This window comes from Paroedura picta, chromosome 7, assembly GCF_049243985.1.
Source record: "Paroedura picta isolate Pp20150507F chromosome 7, Ppicta_v3.0, whole genome shotgun sequence".
Classification (NCBI taxonomy): Eukaryota; Metazoa; Chordata; class Lepidosauria; order Squamata; family Gekkonidae; genus Paroedura; species Paroedura picta.
The window spans coordinates 60,016,170-60,032,405 of NC_135375.1; the positions used below are offsets into that span (position 1 = coordinate 60,016,170).

The 16,236-nt window shown below is 41.9% G+C and overlaps 1 protein-coding gene across 3 annotated transcripts in view; it reads right to left on the reverse strand.

The window, feature by feature from the left end:
- Positions 1-454: 454 nt before the first annotated feature.
- Positions 455-16,236, reverse strand: part of SYK (spleen associated tyrosine kinase) — a 53,287-nt gene continuing 37,505 nt past the window's right edge. For all 3 annotated transcript variants that reach the window (XM_077344490.1, XM_077344492.1, XM_077344491.1), the window contains 6 exons: positions 12,596-12,773; positions 11,251-11,460; positions 10,087-10,273; positions 9,218-9,358; positions 8,851-8,963; positions 455-4,913 (listed from right to left, as the gene is read on the reverse strand). In XM_077344490.1, coding sequence (XP_077200605.1) covers positions 4,841-4,913; positions 8,851-8,963; positions 9,218-9,358; positions 10,087-10,273; positions 11,251-11,460; positions 12,596-12,773 — 902 coding nt within the window. In that variant the 3' untranslated portion in view covers positions 455-4,840. The remainder of the gene's footprint in view (positions 4,914-8,850; positions 8,964-9,217; positions 9,359-10,086; positions 10,274-11,250; positions 11,461-12,595; positions 12,774-16,236) is intronic.

A 16,236-nucleotide genomic window follows, 5' to 3' on the forward strand; every position in this document is an offset into this window, starting at 1 on the left:
AGTCTAATGTTTTGGCTGCGGGAAGGAATGGGAGCCCCCTTTAAAATTAACATTCAAGATGTTTTTATATTTCAAATCAGCAAAACATTTTATTCAACAGAGGAGTGAGGTCAGGTGAAATCAAGAGTACACTTTCTTTAGTATCCTATAGTTTCCAGAAGGCACTGTTTCCAGTACCCAAACTGCTTCTCTTAAAACACCAGTACTCATCTTGAATTTTGAACAGACTATTTTCTACAGGCAGTTTCTAACAACACCAGACCAGAGATCTCTGCACTCTTCAGAGTTAACTCCCTGTTTAACTGGGTAGGGACTTTTCTTCTCTTTATAAAATCTATCCACCTTCCTTGGCCTGAATGAGACTCTCTACCTAACTGCCAACCCATCTTTGCTAATTTTCTCCTGTCTGTGTTTAACTGCTCTCTGTCAGGGCTAAATTTGGAAATTCTCAGTACTGGACACTTTTCAGCTAGGGCTGAAATCAGATTCAACTCAGTAAGGGCAGAAATCTGGCTAGCTCTCAAGCCTTTTCTGCTCAGCTCATGCTAACCAATCAGATTATTTGGAGCAGTATGGCACTCAAGGCTCTTGGTTTTTGTAAAGAATTAACCTTTCACAGTCTTTATGCTGTTTGTACAGCTCTAAGCTTTTTAAAAGAGCAGTCCATCACTGAAAGCTATCCTATTTTCTTCACATTATGAGAAGACAAGAATCACTAGAAAATAATGTCAGGAAAAGAGGAAGACCCAACATAAGACAGATTGGCTCATTCAAAGAAGCCCCACCCCTCAGTTTGTAAGACCTGAGCAACACGGTTAGTGATAGGACATTTGAAGGTTATCAGTTCATTGGATCATCATGTCAGAAGCAATTTGACAGCACTTTAATACATAAAGCTCTTATTTGCAATCCAGGAATATCATTCATAACTTGCTAGCATAGCAGTGGTACTGTGATATATTATTTCCTTGGTAAATTGTGGGAGAGAACAAGCTCATTTGTTTTCCTATGAATATATGAGGATGTCTGCAAAGAAGATTTGGTGTGAGGAGCCAGGCATAGTAATGTAGTCTGTGAAACAGCTGAATTGTGTTAAAATCCACAATGAGAAATTATGCATCATTCTTAACATACATGCACATAAAATCAGAGCACAGACAAATTGTGTGGACTGCAACCTAAAATCTTATTAATATGATTTAATACAAATCTCTTTGATAAAATCTCTTTTCACATAGCTAAGAAAGACAGGAAACTGACCTGGTAGTCAACTACAGATGGATTTTGACCACTCACACACTTAAGACAGGTATACAAATTCAATGTGCATTTGTGTGTGTGTACATCAGAAGTTTCACTAATATTCATTTACTGTGTTGTAAAAATTATAAAAAAATAAAATTTGGTATTAAGGTCTTTTATAGGTATTTGTTTTTGTAATGAAAAAAGGCAAAATATAGCTAAAATTCCTGAGAAATATATAAAATTGCAAAATGCAATTTCAATTTTGCTTATTCATTTTCAAAATTAAAGAACACACTATCCTTAAAACTTTTAGAAAAGAGATGAAATGTAAGACTTATACATTTAAGAAATACTTTAAAGGTTTGTTTGACAGACAGTAGCATTTCAATTATTGGTGGATTTCTAATATGCAATTAATATTAAAGACACTTTTGAAAGCTGTAGAAGATCACCAAACATGCAGTCATTTATTCAGAAAGTGTAGTGGGAGACCCTGGAGACCCTAGAGCAGGGGTCGTCAAACTGCAGCCCTCCAGATGTCCATGGACTACAATTCTCAGGAGCCCTTGCCAGCATTCGCCAGCGAATGCTGGCAAGGGCTCCTGGGAATTGTAGTCCATGGACATCTGGAGGGCCGCAGTTTGACTACCCCTGCCCTAGAGGCTACCAGAGGTTTATACTGCTGCTATGGAGCAGCACTTAAGCTCCAGCCGGTCTGGAACTTCCTGCTTTAGCATCACCAGTCCATAAACCGTATGGTTCCGATAGTGGGAAGGGGAGGAAATTCATAAGTGTTCTTTCTCTAGCCAGTGTGTATTGACACTTAAGGCAGGTTATGAAGGCCCATTTAAATAGTATGACCTCCTTGGGCTACTGAAAAAAGTGCTGTCGGGCAGTGAGTACTCCTTCTGCATTTTATCAGCTCAATGACACCCAGCTTCTCCATGCCCATTCTACTTTAATCCTGAAATGTGCAATGATTGCCGAGGACCACTGTGTAGTCAGGTAGATGTTCACAAAAGAGGGCTTTCAGAATATTGTGCCCACTCTGTTAGGCGCATACTGCTTAATGATACACTAAAAATTACAAATTCCAGAGCCCAATTAGGGCTTTTGGTTATGGATACTAGTGAAATATAACTCCTAGAAAAATGTTTTCCTAACTGTAAAGGTCATTCTGATTACTTAAACCAAGACTGAGGATATTGTGGAAAATGGACCATTAAATAATATGGGATAGTACTGTATGCTTCTATAGAAAGAGCACAATGTGGAGAAAATATGCATAATATATGCAAATATGCACATGCTAGCACAGCGTGGTAATTAAAGCATCAAACTAGGATCTGGGAGACCCAGTTCAATCTCCAGCCAGCCACCATGACTGATAGATGACCTTTGGCCAGTGATGCTCTCTCAGCTTAATCTACTTCACACAGTATTCAAAATTCAAAAGAATTTTTGGCTAACATCTAGAAGAAGTTCCTCACAGTTAGAATGGTTCCTCAGTGGAACAGGTTTCCTCAGGATGTGGTGGGTTCTCCTTTGGAAGTTTTTAAGCAAAGACTAGATAGTCACCTGACAAATGCTGATTTTATTAACTTAGGCAGGTTGTGAGTGGGTGGGCAGGAAGGGATGTGCCAGAGGTTGTTACTTGAGGCCCTTCCTTGCATACATAGGGAATTGCTGATCACCACTGTGGGATGGTAGGTGAATTTCCTCCAAGCCAGATTGGATTCTGGAGATGGTTGGTGTGTGTGCGTGGGATCGTATGTGCATGAAACTGGGGTCACTGTGGGTGGGTAGATAGTTGTGAGTTCCTGTACTGTGCAGACGGTTGGACTAGATGACCCTGGAGGTCCCTTCCAACTCTATGATTCTGTGGTACTTGTGACGATAAAACGGATAAATACAGAACAAATGTACATCACTGCTAGATATACAACTGAAACCTCACAGCATTTCTTAAAATGCTAACTGAAGCTATGCAAAGGAATGGGGCAATACTGGAGGGTAGGGGGGATGAATATATATCTCTTTCCCTCCTGCCATGTAGTTTCACCAACTGCAAGTATCCCTACTCTCCCATTATTGTGGGGAAATAAAAATGTTTTTTTTTTTCTGAAAGCTAATAATATAAGGGGAATTTTTTTCTTCCTGAACTGGCATGACTGCCATTTCATCTTGTATGGTCCTTACTTAGAAAAGGCTACGAGGAAAGTCTTAGAAAGTGACGTTCCTTAATGTTCACACTGAAGATCTTCTGATACTGCTATAAATTATCCTAATAAAAGCTAAAAAAGCTAAAAACCAATAGAAAAACAGTGATTCCAAAACCCTCCTCATTAAAATCTGCACAAATCCAGGGGATTTACGCATTCTTTCAATGTAGCGTCATGCCAGTCAAATGCAAGCTCAATATTCCAGCCCCTTCACATGACGTCACCTACATCCAGCGTCTGGCCCACTGACTGCTCACTACATCCTCCATTCTTCTCTGGGAATCCGAAAAAGTGGATTCACCATACTAAAAAGCACTAGCGACTGGAAAGCAACTAGCAGGCAACCATCAGGAGGAAGGTCTGGAGGCTCAAACATGCTAAAGTCGCCTGCAGCATCCCGCCCTCACTCCTGCCTCCTTCTCCCTTGTTCCCAGGGACAAGAATTACTTTTTAAAAAATGACTAACTTCCACGAGCAAGGAACAGGCGGACAAACGTGTAGGAGATGCCAAAAAAAAAATTAATTCAACAAAGTGCACCTCCCCCAATCAGGAACGATATTTATTTATTTATCATAGGACTCAGCCACTTCGGCACCCATGGAAGTCAATGTTGCCATCGATTATAATGGGAATCTTGGCTTTCCCAACTTTCCTGGGGCCTGGAGGGTGAGGGTTTGAGGTACAGCCTCCAAACTTTCAGGGTAGCTCCAGGAGGTTCTTCCCTTGACTCCCCTCCAAATTTTAAAATGCTTGGTCCAAGGGGTCCACGTGTAGGGGCTCCTGAAGACAATGCCCCCATCCCTCCATTATATCCAATGAAGAGTCATCAATGATTCTATGCCTAGGCATTGCAACAGAGAAGTATGATTTTAAAAAATTAGCAGGCATAGCAGGACCTTATAACTGCATCAGAATATGGAGAAAGGGGATTGGTTGCCTGAATTGACAGGCGGAAGCGTGACACGTATAAGGCGCATTGCTCTCTTTTGCCTCTTCCAGCAGGGGAGGGTAAGACACGTAAAAAGAAGGCAGACAAAGGCAAAAAGGTGGGTCAGGGGAGTATGATATAATGTTGCACTTTGCCATTCCACAGGCGTAACACTATTTTTACTAATGTGCGAAAATGTTGCCAGAATTGAGATAAACATATAACAAATGACAACTGGAATCACACTTTACAAATACTTTTGATGTGCAAACCAGCTCTGAAACAGCCAAGGAAAAAGTGCTTGCATAACAAAGCTATGTTGCTCCTGCTGGAGCTGTCATTGCACTATCAAGAGAGTCATTTTGAAAGGCAAAAATCCCTTGCTGTTATTTGCCGTTGTGGTATCTTCTTTCACAAGTCACCTTAATCTGAGTCACAATATTCTCACTGTGCAATTTCATAGTGGTACTGGCGTAGCCTGAGCTCCACTTCAGAAAATCCTGGCCGATTATCAGCACTGCAAAAGAAACAAAAATATTTTTAGGGACCTTCTGCTTTTATCCTTTTCATTTAAGGTATGGTTCCTTGTTGCTATAAGCTGAGGCAGTTTCCAGTCTTTACTTTACATTTAGGGGTGTATAACCCCCCCTCCCCAGTATTTTTCAGGTTCAGCTATACGGAGCCTGAAAAATCTCAGTGTTTCCCACTATTCTCTGGTATTGGGGTTCAGAAATAATTGTGAATGCTGAGCTTTGTTCCAGCTCCATTGAGATCCCTATAACTGCCTCGGAATCAGAGTTCAAGACAGGATGCTGCACAGATTGGGGTAAACTGACTCCATGAGACTCAGATGTTCCTGGGCTGGCCCCTCCTGTTACTTGTAGCTGCAAGTGACAAAAGGAAACAGCCCTAACTGAGTCAAGATAGCATCAAGATGGCAGCCAGTGACCTCAGCTGACTGGGTTGGATCACCTTACAGTTTGGTTTGAATTGAGCTGTAACAGAAGCCAGCCCAGTGTCTTCTAACTGGGCCAATCCTGGGCTGGCTTGATTTTGCTCCTGCCAGCTTTGAAGCAGGACAGAGTGAAATTGATCACTTTAAATGGCTCACAGCCATTTTGGCCTAACAGCTTGGTGGGTCCATCCCATCAGCTGTTATGTTTTGCTTATTCCCACTTGGAAAGGAGCAAAATGGATGCTTTAAATGACTAGCATCCATTTCGCCAGTCTGTTTTGCTTCTCCTTGCTTGGAAGGAGGGGAGTGTAATGGGCAGCTAATCATTATAGCTTAATATACCCAGAAAAATATGGCTTTTATTTGGATCAGTTATATCAGTAGCTGAAACAATGTAGAGAATCTGTATTTGGCTTAGAAAATACCAGAAAAGGTGTATTTTGTTTTGTGGGGTCAGTAAGCCAAATGCACACACCTAATCACATTACTGACACCAGCATTTACTGGTCAGTATTTTCAGAGTTTGTTATTCATTTACTGTGTACCAATGAATGTCTTATGATGCACCTTAACCTTTCTCATAGCAGAAGGGACTGCTAGGCAGAAACTAAACAGGAGGAATATGTTTTGGATACATCAGAAATGGATTCTGACCATTAATGGCTAAAGTATGTTGTTTGATTAACAGCAGAAGGGGGTGGGCTGATCAGCAGTGTCAACCACATCCAAGAATCCCTTGATGGCAGACAACATACAAATCCAGCTATGAGTCTTGAATAAATTGCTATGAGTCTTGAATAAATTGCCAATTTGGAAACAACTACTGTTGCCCCTCCAAACCCACCCTCAGCAAGGAGTAAACAGGATAGAAGCTGGGGAGTTGAAGCAAGATGATCATGTCCAGGCCACGAAAGAAATGTAAACAAGAATTCATCCCAGGAACCAGAACTCCATTTGGAATTTGGTAGGCATGAACAACTTCTTGGTTTACCTTATGGTGTATGTGTGGAGTGGAAAAAGATCCAACAGCACTCCTTTGGGTGGAGTATTTCTCTTTAAAATCTTAAAAGACGATGCAGTAAAAGTGCTACACTCAATAAGCCAGCAAATTTGGAAAACTCAACAGTGGCCACAGGATTGGAAAAGGTCAGTTTACATTCCAATCCCAAAGAAGGGCAACGTCAAAGAATACCGCACCATTGCACTCATTCCTCATGCTAGCAAGGTTATGCTCAAAATCCTACATGCTAGGCTCCAGCAATATGTGGACCGATAACTTCCAGAAGTACAGGCAGGATTCCAAAGAGGCAGAGGAACTAGAGATCAAATTGCCAACATACGCTGGATCATGGGGAAAGCTAGGGAGTTCCAGAAAAACATCTACTTCTGCTTCATTAACTATGCTAAAGCCTTTGATTGTGTGGAGTAGCGATCCCCAACCTGTGGGCTGCGGACCTCATGTAGTCCTTCGAATAATTGGAGGTGGGCCCCGAAGGATGCCTTCTCCCCCCCCCCCCGGCCCTTTACTTCATCCCCCCCGGCCCTTTACAACACACTTCATTGTTGTGGCGTGTCTGTATCTTATTTTGAAGGGATGTTTAAACATTACCATAGTGATCAGAGAGCGCATGGGCAGTGGTTGAGAGTAGAGGAGTAAACTACCCCCCCCCCACCGGGCCTCAGTAAAAGGCGTTGAGTGGTCCCCGGTGAGTGGTCCCCAGCGTTGAGTGGTCCCCGGTGATAAAAAGGTTGGGGACCACTGGTGTGGAGCACAACACATTGTGGCAAGTTCTTAAAGAGATGGGAATACCAGAGCATCTTATCTGTCTCTTGAGAAACCTATATGCAACAGTAAGAACTGAACATGGAATCAATGATTGGTGCAAAATTGAGAAAGGAGTTTGGCAAGGCTGTATACTGTCGCCTTGCCTATTTAATTTGTATGCGGAGCACATCATGAGAAAGGCGGGGTTAGATGAGTCACAAATTGGGATCAAGGTTGCAGGGAGAAATATCAACAACCTCAGATATACAGATGATACCACTCTAATGGCAGAAAGTGAAGAAGAACTAAAGAGACTCTTGATGTGGGTGAAGGAGGAGAGTGCAAAAGTTGGCTTGAAACTCAGCATGAAGAAAACTAAGATCATGGCATCTGGCCCTCTCAATTCCTGGCAAATAGATGGGGAAGAAATGGAGATAGTGACAGATTTTATTTTCCTGGGCTCCAAGATCACTGCAGATGGGGACTGCAGCAAAGAAATTAAAAGACGCTTGCTTCTGGGGAGGAAAGCTATGGCAAATCTAGACAGCATCCTAAAAAACAGAGACATCACCCTGCCAACAAAAGTGTGTTTAGTCCAGGCTATGGTATTCTCAGTTGCAATGTATGGCTGCGAAAGTTGGACCATAAGGAAGGCCGAGTGTCAAAAAATTGAGGTTTTTGAACTCTGGTGCTGGAGAAGACTCTTGTGAGTCCCTTGGACTGCAAGGCAAACAAACCGGTCAAGTCCTAGAGGACATCAGGCCTGACTGCTCCTTAGAAGGCCAGATCCTGAAGATGAAACTTAAATACTTTGGCCACCTCATGAGAAGGAAGGTCTCCCTGGAGAAGAACCTAATGCTGGGAGCCATTGAGGGCAAAAGAAGAGGGGGACGACAGAGAATGAGGTGGCTGGATGGAGTCACTGAAGCAGTAGGTACAAACTTAAATGGACTCTGGGGAATGGTAGAGGACAGAAAGGCCTGGAGGATCATTGTCCATGGGGTCGCGATGGGTCGGACACGACTTCGCACTTAACAAGAACAATTTCTCTTTAAGGCTGTTTTCTAATTTATACAATTTCTCCACAAACATTGAAGGTTTCTTGACAAAAGGGTACATCTGTACTAGGAACCCCATGTTCCAGGTACCCAGCATGAGTTAATGTCTGCAATCACACTGGTAAACATTTGGGGAAGCTATGGGAAGCGTTCTAAGGCAACATGCCTGTTCATCAGGTATGCTAACAGTGTGAAGAACAGTGCAGAATTTTCCCCATGGAACTTGTGAATTTGCATTTTATACCTTCCATCAAAATTGCTTTTGACTTTAAAAAACCATACCTACATTGAAAAGCTATATTAGAACTGGTTCTCAAAGGCTTTTGTGATCCAGTGTTCTGCTTAACAGGCAGAAAGCTGCATAATTTTGTCAAAATTCTGACTTGTTTATCAGCAACTATTGCTTAAGGGTGAACATTGTGTAACAGCCATTTTGGAAAGCTTGATTCAGCTCTTCCATTTTGGTACTATCAGAGCATTAATCACCAACATTTCTGTGTTCAGGAATTGATCAAACATTTATCCGACTATTATTCTGCCTCTTGGGTTGAGAAGTGTTTACAATCATAACATAAGGTCTAAAACAAAAGATTGGGAAGAGAATAATCATGACAGGACGATTGTTGTAATCCAACAAGTCAATCATTTTAATCATAATATACATGATTATACTCACTTATATGTCCAACACAATTTCATTAAGTCATAGATCTCAACTGGGCAAGCTGGTGGACATTCCATTCGCTTTCCTTCTTCAATCATCTGAGAAACTTCCCCTCCTTTCATGCCCTATGAGATATATTTATTATAGGCATAGAATGATATTTTTACTTCTTAGCAGCAATAGGAACATCATCCATGTTAGATTACCTTCTTTGCTGATTAATCTATTGCCAAACTATATTATATAAATGCACTTTCCTGGGAACTGAGTTTTTTCCTTGAACAAAGTGAGACTTATTTGCTAAGGATTGCTCTTAGTATTTTTCAGTTTTAAGGCTGTACTTTGGAATTATAAAGGGGGATTTAATGAAGATACCCACCTTGTATGGCTTTTGCCCATACGAAAAAGCTTCCCACATTAACACACCAAAGCTCCAAACATCACTCTTGCTAGAAAATTTGAAGAAATTCATACATTCTGGAGCATACCACTTGACAGGCCATTTCCCATAATGTTCTGCCTATGGTAATCCAGAAATAAAAGATCCAAATATTAGCAATATAAAATACACATATATGTATTTGAGGCTTTTAAAGTCTATCCTGAAGGTCTAAGGAAATAGTCTATGAACGTAATGGGTGATGCTGTTAATAGATGGGAAGAGGATGAGTTGATCTCATCAGTTAGATTCGGGATGGCAAAGTCAACTGAATTGTTAGATGACACTGAGTATGTAGATCCTTTTCAGTATAGATTCAGTATAGATGCTTTGGTTACCCTGGGTCTGGGAGGCTCAGAACTGCATTTTCTTTTTGTTCCTTTCTGGCATACAAGTACCAGCAGCTGCTCCTTGGGAACTTCTGCTCTGCCACGTGACCTTTATTGATTTTAAAACTTTACATGCCATCTTTCCACTCTGATAGATCCCCAGTCAGGGCTGCAATATTGAGGAAGGGAAACTATATACACTGTCTTTCTCCTAGATAATAGGAAATTAGGTGAGTGACAAAACAAGTAAGCTTTTTGTAACTGAAAAAGTACAGCAGAATAACGTAATTGTAACAACCACCAGATAAGCCACATCCATCCAACAGACCCTTACCCCAAAGTTCTGGCAAACTACAAAAACCATAAGAATCCCAAAAGCCCTCTTGCAACCTTTATGGAACTGCAATAAAAGCAAAGTCCACTGTAACAACAAATAATGACCTTGTGATAAGAAAGTTGAGTCCTGGTGTGAAATATTACCTTATAGTAATCATTAGAGCCAAGGGCTTTTGAAAGTCCAAAGTCACTGATTTTGGCATAATGTTGTGTGACCAGTAGCACATTCCTTGCAGCCAAATCTCTGTGCACAAAGTTGTTTTCCTCCAAGTATTTCATCCCCATGGAAACTTGATGAACTAACTCAGTTATATTCTTTTCTGTAACATCTCTAAAAAAATCATAACTGGTTAACAATAGCTAGTATATTTTTTACATGCTGTATGTTTACATAATGTCTCCAGCAACAGTGGTAATCCAGGAGGTGACTGCCAGTAACAGCTGCTTGGTTTTGCTATCTGCTTTGTGCTGGAAGGGCAGCCATGGAAAGGGGACATTCATTCATACATGTCTTCCACATAGGAAGTGCTCTGCGGGTGCTAATAGGCTGATGATTCCCAGCCCGTGTGAAGTGCGCCTGGCCTTGACCAGGGTCAGGGTCTTTTTGATGGAATGAGCTCCCAGATGAGCGGAGGGCCCTGTTGGAGCTGTCACAATTCTGCAGGGCCTGCAAGGCAGAGCTCATCCACCAGGCATTTGGTTGAAGCTAGGACTGGAAGATCTTTGGGTCCCCTTCCCCCCTTTTTGTTACTGATATTACATCTATCATCCACCCAATACAGGTGGCTCTGTAATTGGAGACTCTTCTGGTGAGGAAGGGGGAGACAGAGGGGCATTGATTGCTGTGGTATGTAATTGTTTCTTTTTAATTGGCTTTAATGCTACTATATTGTAATTACATTACATATTCCTTTTCAAACTGTAAGCTGCCGAGAGCAGCATCTAATAAATCAGAAAAAAAAAACTGGATTGTGCATTTTCCCCTGTCGGTGGTATGCCTGCCGATAAAGCACAGCAGTACGGCTTCCACATGGCAGGTTTTCCTGCCCCAGTTGATGGTTGGCCAATCTCTACACTTGGGCCACCAAAGCTTTTGCCATTTTTTTAAATTGGCAGAACATTTTTGTTATATGATATAACATTGTAACCGAACTTATAGTTTGTTCTCTGAATTCCTTGCTTTAATTTTTAAAACAAAAAGCCTATATATAGTCTTTTCTCTTGTGAAATGTCTTTTTCCTTATGGCTCCACAAGGGAAAAGGCTAGAGACTGCCTCTATACAAAATAAAGAAGAGAAAGAAACTTACCGGTGTTTTATCAAATATTTATTCAAGGGGCCAAGTTCAGCCATTTCCATTACCAACATCCAAGACTCGGCTTCGCATATACCTATCATCCGGACTATATAAGGGTTATCCAGTTGCTGCATTACGTTTGCTTCTCTCAGTAACTCATCCTTTAAGTCTGGATCATTACTTTCATTCTTAAGAATTTTTACGGCCACTGTCTTCTTACCCCTACAAATAATTTCCAGGATTTATAACAATATGCAATGCTCAAAGCATTCTTAAGTTAGCCATATTTAAAATATTTATATTCCACAATTTATTTATTATATTCAAACTCTACTAGTTCAGGTCACCTTGCAACAAAACATAAAAGCATATAAAAGAACAAAAAATACAAAAACAAAACACCCAGCCACTTATAACCCAGAAATGTACCACAGCCATTCATCAGTATACCTCCAAAGTTGTCTTCAACAAAACTGTCATGTAAATGTTAGCAAGGATGAAGCAAGGGAATCCTCTATGGAGGAAATTCCACAACCCTAGTCACTACTTGCATTACTGATGATGAAGCAACATGGAGCAGGATCTCTGCAGCATATGAGTAGAGCCCTCTACCTATCCAATATTCCATCTTCGAACAGGAATGTTTTGTGGGCCATCAAAGGAGAGACACTTCCTAGAATTAATCTTAGGGACTGTACCCTGCTTTATTGTACTCTACCATAAGAGAAAAGTGAAAAATACAAGGAATATTTTCTTCCCTTACTGCATAGAACATAACCAAGGCACAAATTTAGAGCCTGAAAGAATGCTGCTTATTTCCTTAACCAAAAGTTTCATAATCATTTAGGTATATGGGGTTTTAATGGGGTTTTAATGGGGAATTTTTAATGGTTAATATATTGTATTTGTATTAAAATATTGTGAACCGCCGCGAGCCGGTTTCCGAGAGCGGCGGTCATACAAATCAAATAAATAAATAAAAATAAATAAATAAAATATGATAGATCTCTCTTTTATTTTCTGCACCAAGATTGATATCCCAAAAACACTGACATGAAAATAAGTTTGCTTGTATACAGAAACAAAGCAAAGAAGAAAGCATGCCCATAGAAAGGAAGAGTCTTCTAAGAGGTTTACAGATTAAAAGTTCTGTCCTAAGCAGAGTTATACCCTGTAAACTCTACTGAATGGTGACTTATAACTGAATGTACATGCATGGAATATGGTTGCTGGACAGAGGCTTAAAGAAAAGCAAATCAGCTTAGTGTGGGATTCAGATGTAATATGAAGGAATTCTATAGGAAGAATATTTAGGATGGAAGTCAAAGATTGTAGCCTATCACCATTATCAACTTACTTTCTCATTTCATAGCTGCCTTTTTTTACAGTACCAAAGTTTCCAGAGCCGAGTTCCTGGTCTTCTAGAGTCAGTAAATTTCTGTCAAGAGTGACATTTTTAGCTTTCATCTCTTCTGGGTCTGCGTATGGACTTTCATAGACTGCAGTATCCATGGGTAAGGCTTTTCTCTGATCGCCTGTATATTGAACAGGAAAACACATTTATTGCCATCCATTGTTTTCACATTAGTCTCATTACATCTAAGATACAAACTACTAAAAACTGGCCCAGTTTCCTACTGTATTTCCTGTCTTCATGCCTTCTGCAACACTGTGCCTTATTCTAGCAACTTACACATAACCAAATTTGGCAAGCTCTTCTCATTTCCATTACTTCAGCAGGCTTTTCTGATATCCCTGACATGACATGAGCAGGTGAAAGAGCAAAACAAAACGGAATAAAATGTTCATGGGCCCAGCGTGTGGTTAGTACTTCGGGTGAGTCTTCATTTTCCAAAAGTGAAACATCTGAGAGGCAAAGGGATGGGACCTACTGGTTACAAGGTTCAGTGGCTCCAGTTATCCCAACTTGGTTAGTGAGTCATTGTGAGGCCACTGACTTGTACTATAAAGGAAGGATGTGGGCCTGCGTATCAGTAAAGCCTCCGACAGGTTATGCAGCAGGGGAAAATTCTCTGGGCATGTAGCTTACCAGGAAGCTACAAGAGAGGGCTTTGGACAGGTACTATGTTGTTGTATTCAGCATGGAGTGCCTGGATTGGAATTCCCCAAAAACAGGCCCAAAAAGGGACAAAAGGGGCTTAGATGCTGCTCAGAGTGATCGCTTCTTCATCAGCTTAATTTCAGTTGCTTACCCAGAAAGGGGTCGGCATTTAGGGTGTCACTTGGCAAATGTCTTGGAAGCGAAAGCACTATCTGGTGATGCAGAGGCCATCACATATGATACATTGGTACAGGAAAGGGCATCCAACAACATCCAGGTGAGATGGGATCTAAAAGACCATGATGCCTGGTTTGTTAAGTTGAACCCATATGTTTGGAGAACGGAAAAAGACAGGCAAAAGCTGATGGGCAGAAAGGATGGATGGGGCACTTGTTGGGAGTTTAACAGGATATCATGTTAGCAGCATAGGTGCCAATTTCAGCACTTCTGCAAAAACTGCAGTGGGCTCATTCAAAATGGGATTGTGATATGCCAACTACTGGCAAGGCGCCCTTTCAAGGGGGTTGGCTCTCTTCCCAAAAAGGGTTAGGGTCAGCATCCACCAGTAGGACTACAGCCCACAGAAGTGCCTCCAGAGTTGCTTACACTAGGAGTAACACCCATTTGATTGGTGGAGTTACTCATGCTTTTAAAACAGTCCCTGAACAAGAAGACAGTGACATATCTTGTTGGGGGGGGTTATGAAGGTTTTCATATTTCCTTTATGGGCCAGAGGGTGGCCACGACATGTGGGAATTTGAAGTTGGCGATCCAACTGCCTGAGGTCCTGGGAGCAAAGATTGGTAAGGAATGTGTATCAGGGTGAATGGTGGGCCCCTATCACAGCCCCCCCCATCTCAACCTGCATGTGTCTTCTTTGGGGGTTGACCCAAAGAAAACCCCAGGGCAATATTGTTTGATTTACCACCTGTTCTATCCCAAGGGTTTGTCACTTAACAATGCTATAGCACCAGAGCTCTGGTCTGTTAAGTATGCATACCTGGATCATGCAGTGTCTATTGCTAGAGCTTGTGGAAAGGGTGCAATTCTAGCAAAGTATGATATTCAATCTGCCTTCCGCTTGCTGCCTTCTGCTTCCACCCAGATGATTTTTGCCATTTCAGGTGTCAGTTTAAGAATTGCTTGTATATTGATAGTCATGCCTATGGATTGATCCATATTGTGCATGGCCTTTGAAGCATTCAGTACTTTCCTTGAGTGGATCATCAAGGAGCAGACTTGGCTGTCCACATGTCATGCATTACCTCAATGATTTTCTATCTGTTGGATCCCTGGGCACTTTGGTTTGTGCAGAATGGCTAGCTGCCTTTCAAGCATAGGCTGATGAATTGGGGGTTCCTTTTGCAGATGAAAAGACTGAGGGTCCAGTGGTACAAATGATCTACCTGGGAATTCAGCTGGACTATGAGGCAGGCCTTTCTCACCTGCCTGAGGACTAGCTGACGATTCTGCTTGATGACATGTTGAACAAGAAAAAATGCACCCTAAAAGAGATGCAGGTTTTCCTCGGACACCTTAATTTTTCTTGTAAAGCTGTTGCTCTGGGTAGAAAATTTGGTGCACAAATGGCCAGATCCATGCCTGAGGTGTCTGCATTCCACCATCACATCCACCTGACTTGGTCCTTGAAGGAGGATCTTACGGTTTGGTGTAATTTTTTGAGGGTTACAATAGTGTAGCTATTTGTCAGATTCCTATTTCTCTGGAGAACTCACTCCAGGTGCCTTCTGATGCCACAGCCAGCTTGGAATTTGGGGTTCTGTTATCAGTATAGATAGTACACAAGGTGCTGGCTCACAGACTGGGTAGGGACTAATATTCTTAGGGACCTCACTTTGCTAGAAATGTTTCCTGTGTTGCTGGTGCTAGTAATCTGATGGGAGTTGTTCCAAAGCCACAAGGTCTTATTTTGGTGTAACAACCAAAATAAGTTGTACTATCACCAGAGGTAGTTGGAGAAGCCCCCTGCCTGGTTTATTACATGTGGACATACCTGACTGTTTGCCCAGAGGTCGAGGGTCTGCTTTTCATACATCATGATGGAATGTGCCTCTTAGAATATCAATTTGTCTCCATCATGAGAGCTGGCCTTTGCAAGCTGGGGCTCCCAGCAGAACAATACAGGATCCATTCATTCCATATTGGGGCAGTTGGGGGTCATCCGAAGAGGGAATTAAGGCTTTGGGGTGTGGACGATCAGCAGTTTACAGGCGTTATGTGAGACAGGATCTTCTCTGAATTTTTATTTTGCAGATTTTCCACTGTTGGCCCCGACTAGTTGGATATTTGGACTTAGCATGTTTTGGGCTGTCAATTATGCTGCCACATCTTATTGGGAAGCTTGCCTGGGACTAGGCAGCCATGGATGGATTATCTGGCAAAGCCATCATGGAATACATTGGGAATCATTCATGGACACCTTGATGAGTGCAGTGTGACACAAGCCCCCCCCCCCGACCTTTTAGTACTGCAACTTGGAGAGAACAATATCCCTTGGACCCCTGGCTGTGATCTGACAAAATCTATTTTGAAGGATTTGGAAACCATTTGTAAGTGGCTTCAGATGGTGACATATCTCCGGTCAGCACTCATGGAGCGACGCACTTGGCATGGGGCAATTTCTTTAGAATGGGTAGACCTTCCCAGAAGGCATGTGGACAAGGTGGTGGCTTGATTTGTGGTGGGCAGGAAGGGGATGGTTATCTGGAACCCAGACATCTCCTATTGGCAGTGGGTGCTATGTCAGAACGATGGTGGCCACCTGAGTGGGGGATGGACATTCAGCTCCATAGGCTTAGGAATGCTATTTTATAGAATGGCTAGAGAGATAAGCAGTGGTGGGAGCTTGGAGAGGTATCTCTCCCTCTCTGGTCTCAGTGATGGATTGGAAGATGGGGCAGATCATTTTATGGAGT